This window comes from Tauraco erythrolophus, chromosome 10, assembly GCF_009769465.1.
Source record: "Tauraco erythrolophus isolate bTauEry1 chromosome 10, bTauEry1.pri, whole genome shotgun sequence".
Classification (NCBI taxonomy): domain Eukaryota; kingdom Metazoa; phylum Chordata; class Aves; order Musophagiformes; family Musophagidae; genus Tauraco; species Tauraco erythrolophus.
Genome location: NC_141474.1, coordinates 14242884 through 14256060, shown reverse-complemented (window position 1 = coordinate 14256060; position 13177 = coordinate 14242884). Strand labels below are relative to the sequence as shown.

Here is a 13177-nt window from a genome sequence, read left to right as displayed (position 1 = left end):
TGTTACAGTGTGTGTGAAGGCGTGATGTGCTGTTAACTCATTTTTCACACATTAGCCGCTTTTGCCATTACGGCTTTTGTAGAGTATATGTAGAGTTTATGTCCTGAGTCTTGCTGTGTGTTAGCACCTCTTTCAAATTACATACTCTTGTAAAAGAGCGTGATCTTTTAGATTCAAGTCTTGGTAATCAGAGGCAATTGGAAAATTGTCTGCTTTAGCAGCAAAACTTACAGACTGCTTATGCATGAAAAAACTCTTCACTTGTTGAGAATTCAGCATTATTTATTTTCCTTAATAGTCTTTTTTTAAACAAAAAAAAGGGGGAAGTACCAGTGCAATGGTTGCTGCAGACACAACCACGTGTGTTTTGCCCTGATGACTAATCCAAAAAAAAGAAAGCTTAGTCAAAATTCTCTTAACTGGTTTTCAGCCTGCTTGATATCATCGTCTTTCCTAGTGTTTTCTTCAGTCACATGAGATGGAACTAATATTTCTAGTGCCTCTTGGTGATTAAGTAATACTATTTTTTAGTTAGTGTTTGAGAAATGAGCATACTGTGTGGAGTTTTGTTTTTTATTTACAGACTTTGTACTTAAGTAGTATGCCTGAAACAATGGAAAATCCAAGACATCAGAAAACTGGATTCTGTAGTTTGTCATGTTAGTTTGGCTTACAATAAAAGACTACTTTGTTAAGATAGTGTCTGTATGGATGCAGGGATGCATGCTTGGGCTTCTGTGCTCTAACAGCATTTGTGAAGGCATATCACATCACTGCAGCTGACTTTTGGCCTTTTCAGCTTTGCAAAAGATAGACACAGTGTTCAGCAACAAATTTAAGTTAGAGGAGGGAGGTGTGACCTGGCATATGCTTCAACTTTTACCTACAGTATCAAGCCACATCCTGATTTACCTCTGTTCTGTGGACTTGAAGATGCTGCTGTTTCAGTTAAACACCATGGCTTTAGCTTTCTCATGAATTCTGTATAAAAGCATGACTTGTGCAGCATTATTGCCAAAAACTTGCTCAGGAGGTTTCTCTCTTGAAGCTTTATGTGGAGCCCTTACAAAAACTTGAATAGGTGAAATGTTGCCAGCAATGAAACTATCTTTCAAGCTGTACCACCTATAGAAGGAGTGGAGTGTCTTTCCCTGTTCACATTTTTGTACGTGAGTTGATTTTGAGCTAATGGTTCCAATATGTGCAGCTTAAAACTGCATCCCGTTGCCTGGCAAGGCGAGATGGTCGTTGGTGCTTGTACACACCCTGCTGATGGCGCAGACTGAACCTTGTGTCCTGGCTCAGCCACCGCTCAGCCACTCTATCACTCCTCCCCTCAGTGAGGTGCGAAGGAGAAAACTACCAAAAGGCCTGAGGGTTGAGATAAGAGCAGGGAGGGAGCCACCCACCAACCGTGGTCTGCAAAATGGACTTGGCCTGGAGACAAAACAATTTAATTCCTTAACAGCTTATTCAGAGAGGGTAACAAGAAACAAAGCCAGATCTCAAACCCCTCCCTTCTTCCTGACTCTACCTCCCCAGTGGCACAGGGGGACAGAGAATGGGGAAGGGGGTTGCAGATCAATTAGTCACACATTGTTTCTGCTGCTCCTTTCTTAAATGAGGAGGACTCCTTACATTCTTTTTGCCTCCTCCAATGGATCCCCTCCTCACGGGATGGTCCACAGACTTCTCCAATGTGAGTCCTTCTCGCAGGATGCAATCCTTACCCATCAGACTACTCCAGCATGGGCTTCTTCCCCACAGAGTCGTGGCTTCTTAGGGAGCTGCCACCCACTCCGGTGTGGGGTTCTCCACGGGCTTCAGCTGCATCTCTGCCTCAGTCTCCAGCTGCTCACAGAGACCATTCTCTACAACCTCCTTTAGGCACAGGCATCTCTGCTCATGTGTGAGATTCTCCGCGGCCTAGGTGGATCTCTGCTCCTCTGCTAATCTCCAGGGGTGGCAAGGAGTGCCTGCTGTCTCACCACGGGCTGCAGGGGAACCTCAGCTCTGGCACACCTCCTTCTGCTCCATCTTCACTGACCTTGGTGTCTGCATGGCTGTTTCTCTCAGATCTCAGTCCTCTCTGCTGCAGCCGTGTCGGGCCCAACAAACCTCAGTAGCAGCAGCCCAGCGCGGACAGCGACTCGTCTGGGGGGCCAACCCCCATCGCCTCTCTCTTCAGTGTAGGTCCAGCCTCCATTCGGGCTCCTTTGTCCCCATCTTAAATAGGGCATTTGTGGAGGTGCTAATGGCTTGACCCTGGCCTGAGGGGATGGGGGGTGGGTCTGACCTGGCCAGAGGCTGGTCCGACTGGTCTGGGGGGTGGAGGAAGCTTTTCACAGCTACTTACAGGGACCATTTTTGCAGCCCCTCATGTAAACCCAGCATACCTTGGAAGATCAGTTTCTTAGGCAGCAAGGTTTTCAGAATGAGGCAGATCTTAATTTTAAATGCATCTTCAGCTTAAGAGCTGTCTAATGGAGTTTTAACTTCCTCTTTTCAATGTGCATCCTGTTCCAGAATGAATCAACCAGTTTCACTGACCAGATACTTTTTTGGAATGGGCTAACATGCCCAACCTGCTAGTCTCTCCAAATCTCTTACTTGCCAATTCATTTCCATTCCAGAAGATACGTACATGTGTGTTTTTTGAAGCCTTTGGGCGCATATGTTGGAGGGACCTTGTTAAATTTATGAGGATGGAGATAGTGTTCAAAAATCTTGTATTCAGTTTGCATCCTGAACTTGTGTATTGGTCTTTCAAGGTTTCTATTAAGAAGCAAGCCTGAATTTTAAATAGTGAGTTAAACTGAAATCAATTCAGCAATGGAGTACTTTGGGAGCTCCAGCTCTCCTTTGATGTAATGCTTGCGACATGGATGTTATTTAGTGAGATGGGTCCATTGAGAAGAGCACTTTTTTCCCTAAACTTCTGTAAGTAACTGTCTATAGAATGTGACACTTCAATTAAGCTTCCTTTAGACAGATTTACAATTATTGCATTGCTAAGTGTCTAATTGTGTTGGTGATGGGTCCAGCTTAGGCAACTCCTGCCTACCCCTAGTTGCTTCTTCCTATTCCTGAAGTGATTCCTTAGTAGCAGTGTAACCGTGTGAGGCCATGTGATGGAGTGCATCAGGCAGTGAATTTGGCTGGAATAACCAGCGTGCCTGCAAGGAGACTTCATTTTAGGGTGGGTGACAAGAGTCATGCGCCTTTTAACTCCCACCCCTGGCTAAGGATTAGCCAGGGAGTGAGCTGAGCAGTCAATCAGCCAGTGCTGCTTCCAGATACAAATGGAACCATCTCTTTTAAAAATGGAAAGGAGCGATTAGGTCATGCTATTCACCATCTGCAAATACACACCTCATCTATGCAGTGCATTCTACATCACTTCATGAGATTTTAAACAAAACTTCTGCAGTTTCCTTTAATAGACGACCCAATTAATCTCTTAGGAATCTTTTCTGGTTGCACTTTATCCCGTCACTATATGTACTCCAGCTGCGATGCCGGTATTGAACAGTGAAATTCATCTTACAATTTCTGAAATGTATCATCACTTTCGGTTTAGAGTGTTAGGTGACTTCTATGCTCTTGAAACTAAATTGCTATTTAAGTTTCAGTTTTGGGCTATAAATTTGTCGTCCTCTTGAAATTTTTAGGATGTTCTACTGAACCAGGCATGAGGCACTACTCCTAAACAAAAAAATCACCATACTGAGTACTTAAGAGTATAAATTTTTAGTGGTAGCTTCAGGGTATGGGCTTACTGGTCTCCCGATTTTATTTAAAAAAAAAAAAAAAAAAAAAGGAATAATAATAAAAAAGGGTATTAAGTGTCATCTTAGTTTGCTGATTAAACAAGACCATTTGGCTGGGAGGGAACCTCTAATTGCTTCCAAATGTTTAATCCTTGAGCTTGGATGAGACCCTACACTTAGTTCACTTCAAGAATATGCTAAGTTGTCTGTTTCTGACAAAATAACTTTGTTATAGCTGGACTAGTCCATAATAATTTTGTTTTATGATCTCCCCATTATTATCTTAGTTCATAAGAAAAATATGCCTTAAGCCAAACACAAAAAGCAAAAACCATTTCAGTTGCATGTTTTTATGGTTGGTTGTGAGTGATTGCCATTGAAGTAGGTTGGTTTTTAGCTATACTTATCAGTTGCTTTGTCATACAGCTTTTAAGACATGAAGAGATTTCATCTCAAATCTCATGATTAAGCTGTTAATCTTTTGTGGTTGTCCAGCAGTTGTCTCTATGGAAAATCTTGGGGAGAATTAATCTTGCCTCTATAAGACACCATAGCAATTTTGTCAGTCCTTTTATTTTCTGTACCAGGTTTTCATGGTAACTTTTTCAGCTTCTGGTGAAACAACTAAAGAAAAGTTCTTCAAGAGCATTAAGGAATGTTATGTTGCTCTTTGTTCTGCATCTTTTGAAAATGTAAGAGTAGCTAACTTCCTTTTTTCTTTCCAGTATTGTTCCACTTTTAAAAGAATCCATTGGAATTTTGATGCAGCGAACTCCTCCTTCCCTGGAAAACGCCCTGCCTCAGTGCTACCAGAGGGTGAGCTCTTAGGCCATTTTTGCTCCAGATCAAGCTGCTTGACTGAATGAGCCCCAACAGTGTGTATGAGGATATTTTTATGTTTTTCCAGTAATGCCTGTGAAATGTTCCTTAGATTGTACAAATAGAGGTACCAGTTTGATTCTTACTTTTTGAAGTCCTAAATTGTATGTAGCTTCAACTCAGTTTGTGTTTTAAAACGTGCTATGTTGGTTTAAAAAAATAGCTCCTGAAGCTTTTCCTCTCTAAGTACTTTGTGCTGATACAAAGTGCATAATGTCTTTCTCTTTTGTTCAGTTTTTGTCTCACAAGCTGATTGTGCTCCCAGATGAAATGTTGGACTGAAATCTAGTTCTTAGTTAAGTGAGGTGGAGTAACATTGGAAGTGTATTCGTAAGAGTACAGGTTACTCTGGATTACACCTCTCCTGATATTCCTGTTTAACTTATCTATTACTGTGTCATGACCTAAGCATTCAAAGCACCTTTGCAAAGTTAATACAGAGCGCTTGTAGGAGTGCCATCTTTCCTCAGGAACTTACAGGACCATAATTGTCATGTGGATGGTTTGCTAAAATTGGAGAGAGGAGAAAGAAGGGTTTCGACAGGACAAACTAAGCCCTCACAAAATACTTATGGAAATGTTATTATATTTCTTTTGATAGTTACAATCTCTCACAAATTGTTTTATGGGAAAATTCCTGCATTTGCAAAAACTGCTGTTTTAATTGAATGCCCTCTCAAATGTAATCACTGTGACTTTTCTCTCTTGGACACCACCATTTTCGGAAATGGTTTCGGTAAAATATATGTAGAACGTAAATGCAGCAAGATACAAAATCATGACACATACATATAATCATTATGTTTTCACCCACCTTACAATTACTGAGATAGTAATAAGAAATTTAAGTTAAATATCATGAATTGTGTGGTAAACTAGAAGTAAAAGAAGGCATCAGATTTTATAATATTTTCTGTAAAAAAACATAGTACAGATAAACATTTTTCTGAAATATGTTTTTTTAAATTTGCATGTGTTTTTAGGTGCAGCAGTTGCAAGGAGTTTACAGTTTACATGATCCACATTTCTGGACCCTCTGTACTGATGTTTACATAGGGACTTTAAAATTATTAGTGGCTCCTGATGCTGATGGAAGGTGGATTCTAAGCCAGACTCACAATATTTTTACTCAGGTATGTCTCATCAGTGTAAGTCACATCTCAGTGTGTAAATTGCCTGTCACGTGATGTGACATTGTAATTCTTATCAAGAAGAATTAAGTGTTTCTGGTTTTGGTATCAGTGTGTTTTGAAAAGCTTCTCTGCTTCAGCTGTATGGAACAATTTTAAAATACTTAGTAGTGTAAATGGAATTGCTGTACTTTTATACATTAGTTTTTGATGCCACTTAATGGAGATAACAGCTGTTGTCTGAGATGTATCAAATTAAATTGAAATCCTATATCAACGTATGAGGAACCAAGAAAATAGATGAGGCTTCCCTCAAAATAGGGCTTCTGACCACACACTGGACCTACCGATGTTTTTCACTGTGCTGATGCTGTGTTTGTCATTCATTTTTATCCCTCTAAGAATGTATTTATCATTCATTTCTGTCCCACTAAGAATCCATGGTCTTTGCATGTTTTGTTGTCTTTTAGTAACATCCATGTTTTGGTGATCACTAGTTAAAATGTAACCATCAGTTGTCACGTTGTATACGAACACAACTATGTGGTTTGAAATGGAGGGATATTTTGGGGAAGGACTATGCAGAACATTCTATTACATTAAAACTAGTTCTACATCTCAAGAGTCTAAAACCTAATCAAGTGAGTTGATAGCTCCTCAGCTGTTCTGTAGCCATGCAGATATCAAAAGCCATGGATCTAGGAAAGGAACTGGGAGCATTTTTCTTATCTGACCTATGGTAATAAGTGGAGGAATGGTTGGAGCAAGTAGAGATTTTTCTCAGTAATATTGGCCCTCATTAATCTTAACATAATTGATAGTTTCTTTTGCCACTCAACTGAGCTACAAGCAAAGTCATAATAGTTGAAGACAATCTGATCTTTAGCAATGTTCAGCCTAATGTTTTGAGATCACATTGCATAACCTGTGACTGTCAACATTGTTGCTGGCCTGCCAGTGAGGTTAAGATGAGTGACTAATGATTTTTTTAATGCTTTTTTATACTGAATGACGATAAACCTAAGCAAGTCCATCTAAGCCTAGTTTAATAGGATTTGTAAGGAAAGAAACACTTTTGTACAATTCACATACCTTTAGTAAAAGTTATTTTAGTGTGTCATGATGTCATGTAAATTCACTGTAGCCATTGTTGTATCTTGCTAAAATCTTAGTGTAGAAGTGTTTCAAACAACAAATCCCATGTTATGTTCCTATGCTTTGCTCCATTTTAAACTGACAGTTCTTCAAGCAGCTTACTTTTCAGGAAGTTAAACTTGTACTACGGAAAGTTAGGAATTGCTTTTGTGCAGCTTCACGTGTGACAATTTAGGATGAATCAGAAAAGGAAATGTAGCAAAGCTAATGTTAATATATAATTACATATGTGCACTTGACTGTGTGAAGAACTATATATTCATACAGTGCTCTCAAAGTTTGTAGGTTTCCAAATTGCCAGTATATCAGTGAGTGATGCGCTAAACGTGGACGATGAATTACAGAAAAATAAAATATGGAGGGTTTTTTGCTAGGTAACTTAGTGATGTGGAGTGGTGTTCAGGACAATTAAATTGCTTTGGCTGTACAGTTTTTTTGTAACTCTCTTTCTCCCTTCCATAGGCAGGAGTAAGACAGCTTTACATACAGATTGATGTCGCAGCCATGTAGTGAATTTCTGAAATTGTGCTGTTGGACCAAAGTTTTCTGTACTGTAATGGTGTAACAACATACTTCTCAAGACAGAGCCTGCCTCCACCACTGTTCTGGAATTGACTGAATAGATTTCTGCCCTTGGGCTATGGATGGAGTTCACTTCTAAGGAGTAAATATTGAATGAATGTTACGGACTTTGGGTCTTGTCTTTTTGTGGCCCCTAAGCTTGGAAGTTTTTGAGGGTTTTTTACATAGTAAGATTGTGGTACTGGAAACCCTGTCATGTCTTCAGTAAAGCTGCTGAAACCACTTCTCATTCCCATAAAACCAGTGTTATCAAGAATTGGAAACTTGTTTTGTAGATAATGTCACAATGGCTGACATGCTTCAATATAATTGTATGTTTGTACAATTGTTTGTACTTTGCAAACTTAATGAACCAAACCATATTGGGTTTTCAAAGTGCCTTTTATATCTGGAGAGGTAGTTGCCAGCATAAATATGGAGCATCAAAAGGTTTTATTACTCCTACAAATATCTTGTATGCAGTCTGATTATTTACTAGTGACGTTTGGGGGGGATTGTGTACTTGCATAACTGTAGATGTTGGACTTCTCTTATACTTGCATCTTACCAAACAGACAGAAAAATTCTAAATGTAAAAGGCAGAGCTGTTGTGAAGAGACTTGCTTCCAAAACATGCTGGATATTTTGTTGCACGTATCTTGTGGAAATTATTTTAGTCAAAATATTAGATTTAACTCCAATTCTTAGTGTCTCTATACTGTTGAGAGTAATGAGACATCACATGATGCTACTCATGTTCATAGTCACTGAAACAACAGGCAGCTGAGGGAAGATGCTGGTGATGGAAGCAATGCTTGAAGTTTTTTATCTTCCAAATTATGTGGCAGGAAAAATTAAATTCCTGAATTGTTTGTGAAAGCTGAGATCTCCTTGATTTTAACAGGTTGTAATAATTTTTATTAAACTGATTGGTGAGATAATTTTTGCCTTTCCACAGACTGAAAACAGTTGTTACTACTGGTTATACCTGAAATGGAAATAAGGTCCATGCTTCATGTTATTTAAGATTATGCTTTTTCCAGGTTGACAAATCTGATATTTTTTACTATCTTAACTGTGTGTTTTCGGGGGGGATGAGGGTGTGGAATTCTCAGTGCAGTAAGTTGTTTTTTCCAGAAACATTAGTCTGTCATATTTTTCTAGCATTTATAGTTATTTTACACTTTCATATCTGAGCATTATTTTCAAAGACAATCTGCTATACTTGGTATTACAGATGATAATTCCGCTACGCTGTGGTAGTTTACGTAGTAATGGAAGATTTTCTAAGAGGACATTTTACAAACAGAACATTGTGGAGTCAAACCCAAGACAGGCGTTTTTCTGATAAATCATAGCCACTGCTGACTGGAATGGATTTTAAGTATTCTTCTGGTACCTGATGTGGCAATAGTGAAACCAAGGCCCTCTGAAGCTGACAATGTCTGTGTAGTAAGTGCTAGGCACTGTGAAAGGACTGAAGATTCATTTGCAGGAATGGTTTGTTTGCCACTGATATTGCTGAATTCATGATAGAGATGAAGAATTTCTTGCATTTGTTCTGTCTTTCCTATAAACATCTGAATTTTGATCTGTTTTCATGTGAAAATTGCCATATTGATAGGTGGTTCCTGAATTTTCCAGATGAGACACTGAAACGTGAATGTTGACTTTGTATGAAGCTTGGCAGTGTATTCTTGTACTCGTGCTGAAAACTGAGTGTAAAGAAAAATAGCAGTAAAAAGCCCCATACATACTGCTTTTAAGCTTTACAGTCTCTTCCAGTCTTCAGATCCTTCTTTATCTCTATTGCTGGTTTCTGATGCTGTACCCTTGTCCTGGGGATGCAGGTGCAGAATGCCCTTTCAGCTGGCTGCGCTGTTCCACATCTCTCTCTTCTGGCCTCTGCCTGGCACTGTCAGGCTCCCCCCCGCCCCCGTCTCACCCTGCAGATGCTCTGCCAGCCCTGGAGTTCCTGACTGGAGGATGGGATCGGAAAGTTACACGGTGCAGGGTAGGGTGCAAGAATCTGTTGAGCAGATTTGAGCATTGCAGTTTAAAATACTGTTTGCACATATGTTCACAGAAAAGGTAATTAAAATATGGTTGTGATTATAAGACAGAGATCCCTCGTATCGTGTCGTAGTGTGTTGCATATAGACTGCTTCTTGTTGATTTCTTGATTGCTTTTTTTTTTTTGATAGTTAATACTACTATCTGAGGCTAGAGAAGATAAACTGGTCACTTTAAAGGCAAGCACCAGCCAACTTCATTGCAATTGTGTCATGATCCAAGAGCAGGCCTTGGTTTACATCATTTTTATACCATGACGCTTTGGGACTAAGTATTCCTGGACTTGCTGAAATACTGGAGTGCTGCCCAACGTGCCAGGCTTGGCCACTGTGTTAGTTTTCTTAATGAAAAAACAACTGCTAAAATTTGTTTCCAAGTGAGAGTCTGCCTGAGTGGCATGGCATTTGGGGTTGGGGTTGGGGGGGGGGGGGGGGGAGGGCGGGTGTTTAATATGTACATCTACAAACTTTTTAAATATGGGCAATTGAGTGAAAAAGCCTGTAAGTTGGTTATAATTACACAATATTGATTTTATTAAGTTTTTGACATATTTTTGTTGCTTGTGAGGACTTGCCTGGCTGTTGGAAGAATATGTACAAGTGTGCATTTTCCAACCAAGATAACACTTCCTTTGTTATTTTTACGGAAAACTTGATGTTTTTATAGTAAGAAATGTTATCGTTTGTTAAATACAACTGAGGATAGTGTAGGGAAGTCAATTCAAAGTAGACTTTAAGCCTTTTTAGGCTTTCTGAAAAAGGCTAAGTATCACAAAATTTGACAAAAGACAGTAGATGACATGTCCAGTCGATAACTACAAAGTAGTTATCAGTAAAAGTAGTATTTCAGTTAAAAGAGTGACATCTGATTTATTTTTTTCACCTACTAAGGGGATATGTGCTCAGGTTTTAGCAGAGCACAAATCATGTGATTGAAAGTGCAGCTTTACTACCCTGAGAGTCAAAGCTCTGTTATTTTGTGTTTTGCTAATTACCTAAGACTTCGCTTACTATATAACGCTTTAACACTTTACTGGAGATGCATCACGTCATGTAAACAAAGATTTGTGTGACTGACTGATGTCCAGACATGGATGAATGTCTGCAGATCATCTGCTAAAACTCAGCTTCCTGGTATCCAGTACTGAATTTTGAACCAAGTTTTCCAAGTATGATTTTTCTTATGTTTTCATATAGCTGAAGCTCACTGTGGGGTTACTGGTCTGTCTTTGCGGCATTTTTTTGTGACTGAAGACAGTAATTTGCAACCATATTGTCTTGAAGACCAAGTCTGCAAACGGCACAATTTTTACAGGACCTACAGCAAAATAATGAGGTAATACAGACAGTCTGTAGCACTTGTTTTAAAATGCCCCACGTTTGTCATGGTAAATAACAGTGGAAGAAAACTGCTGTTACGAGTACGCACAGTGAAGACTGGTCTGGTCCTTTGCAGGCTAATCCTGTAAGTCTATACATACGGATAGACTTCCCCTTCGGCGAGCTAAGTCACTTGTGCGATTCTGCCAAACTACGGCAAAAAGTGCTGGTCCAAATAAATGACTCTGCTTTTTATGTAATGCTGCTTACTAAAATGAAAGTTTAATTGCATCATTAGTAAGAGCTGCTGACACTAACTGCTTCTACTAATAAAATGGACCTTAGTGACTCTTAACATTCTTTTTTTTTTTTTTCTGAAGAAGGCAAGCCAGGTTTAAAACTGAAGGAAAGAAATGGTATCTCTTTTTAACTGTTGTAAGTGAATCTGTTTTGGGGATGTAAACAAGATGCAAGAGGGGAGAGAAGCTGCTGCTGAACTGCAGTTTTCCACCCTTTGCACCCACTGTGCAATTAAATTGTGAAGTTCATGGCTTTTCTCTCACAGTGCAGATTTCAGTTGCAGGAACCTTCATGTTTCTATAAAATGCAAATCCTAATCAATATTCATGTAACAAGATCTTTAAATATCAGTTTAAAGCAACAGCTTTAGTTACTAATTAAGCCCTGTCCAGTTTTCCCCAGCAGCTATCAGACTGCCACTTGGTATGATTCTTGATTATCCCACCCCTTTTAAGCATGTTTGGGAATAAGTATAGAGGGATTTTCTTTTTTTTTTTTTTTTTTAATAATCCATTTCTCTGATCCTAATAGTGGCTCAGTGGTTAATTCCTCCTTTACACTTCTATGAAAATCCCAATCTGCAAGCTTGCTGGGATTCCCTTTTGGATTTCTCCCCCATTCAGACTTTGTTGTGATGATCATTCCTCTTGGGACTTCATTGGCCAGAGACTGCTGTGATGTGAAAAGATGCCAGTTATGCTTCTGCTGTGCCTGGCACGTGAAGACTGCATGTCTTGTTGGTTAATCTACTTGCCTGTTTCAGTGAGCCAGAAAAGGTTCCTGCCTATGTGGTAATTTGGTGGAAATAATATGTAAAAGGAGTTGTGAATTTCACTTCCCATGTGCATTGAAGTCTTTCATGTATATGCTGGGATCTTGTACAAGAGTTAAATGCATCGCTACAGTATTTTGGCTGAAGTGTGAAATACTGTGAATGAAGAAATTGCCAAAATCATTCCTGGTAGCGTACAGCATATTGCTTGCATTCAGCATATTGCTTGCCTGTACCTTTAAATTACAGGAATTACTCTGAGCAGTGAGCTTCAGTTGGATAGTACAGTATATCGAAATACGAAATCTTAATGATAACATGAGACGGCTCACTAAAATTCTGAAGACTGTACATGATTTTGTTCTGGAATGCTAATATTAGTAGCTTAGCCATGACTTGTCCCAAGTGCAATATTAGAAATTTTTAATGTAATCTTTTCTACTTGAATACAGTCTATATAAAATGTTAAATGTCCTATATTGCTGAAAAGATACGGGATCAAATTTATTTCCAATAAATCTTCAGTTAAAAAAAACCCAAGCATACAGGTCTGCTTTGTTGTCACACATAGTGTGAAGAGTAGTTGAAATAGCAACCACCATCATCCATCCCTTAGCTGATTTTAAAGAGAATTCTTGCAGTCTGTTTTCTGAGAATTGACTTGAGGTTAACTGTGGTTGCTGCAGTTTGAGTCCAGCACTTCATAAATGCTAGTATTAACATATGAAGAAATATAGTTCTGTTTTAAGTTGCAGCCTTCTGACATAAGAAATTCTGTGCAGCTTCACCAAGTGTCCAAAGGGTGAGTTCTCGTCTGTCTTGGTTTAGACATAAAGAACATTTTCACCTGTCTGTATTCACTCTCCCAAGTGTAAAGATGCATACAGACCTAAGAAGTTTTGCACACTAATGGTTTCTGTTGGTGAGAGATCTACTGAGTTTCTGGAAAGTTGAAAAGCAAAATTTAACATCTAAAATGCATTTACAACGTATGCAGTAGGCTTGGTTTTAATGTAGTACAGCAAAAGAGATGCTAGACAGGTAGCTGGTACACTTCTTCAGTTCTCTACTTGCAATTCTTAGTCATCAACCTAAGACTGATGTAGATGTCAATGAACTGAATTAGACAAAGGGTTTTTAAGGTTTAAAGGTTTCTGGAGGTGTCTATATTTTAGAAGTTGATGTTAGCAGGTGCAGCTTGTAGCCTCAGGTAAAAGC

General features: G+C 39.1%; 1 protein-coding gene across 2 annotated transcripts in view; it reads left to right on the top strand.

The window, feature by feature from the left end:
• Window positions 1-9955, top strand: part of SLC30A7 (solute carrier family 30 member 7) — a 30770-nt gene extending 20815 nt beyond the window's left edge. For both annotated transcript variants that reach the window (XM_086617515.1, XM_086617514.1), the window contains exons 9-11: window positions 4496-4586; window positions 5633-5782; window positions 7397-9955. In XM_086617515.1, coding sequence (XP_086473641.1) covers window positions 4496-4586; window positions 5633-5782; window positions 7397-7444 — 289 coding nt within the window. In that variant the 3' untranslated portion in view covers window positions 7445-9955. The remainder of the gene's footprint in view (window positions 1-4495; window positions 4587-5632; window positions 5783-7396) is intronic.
• The last annotated feature ends 3222 nt before the right edge of the window (window positions 9956-13177 follow it).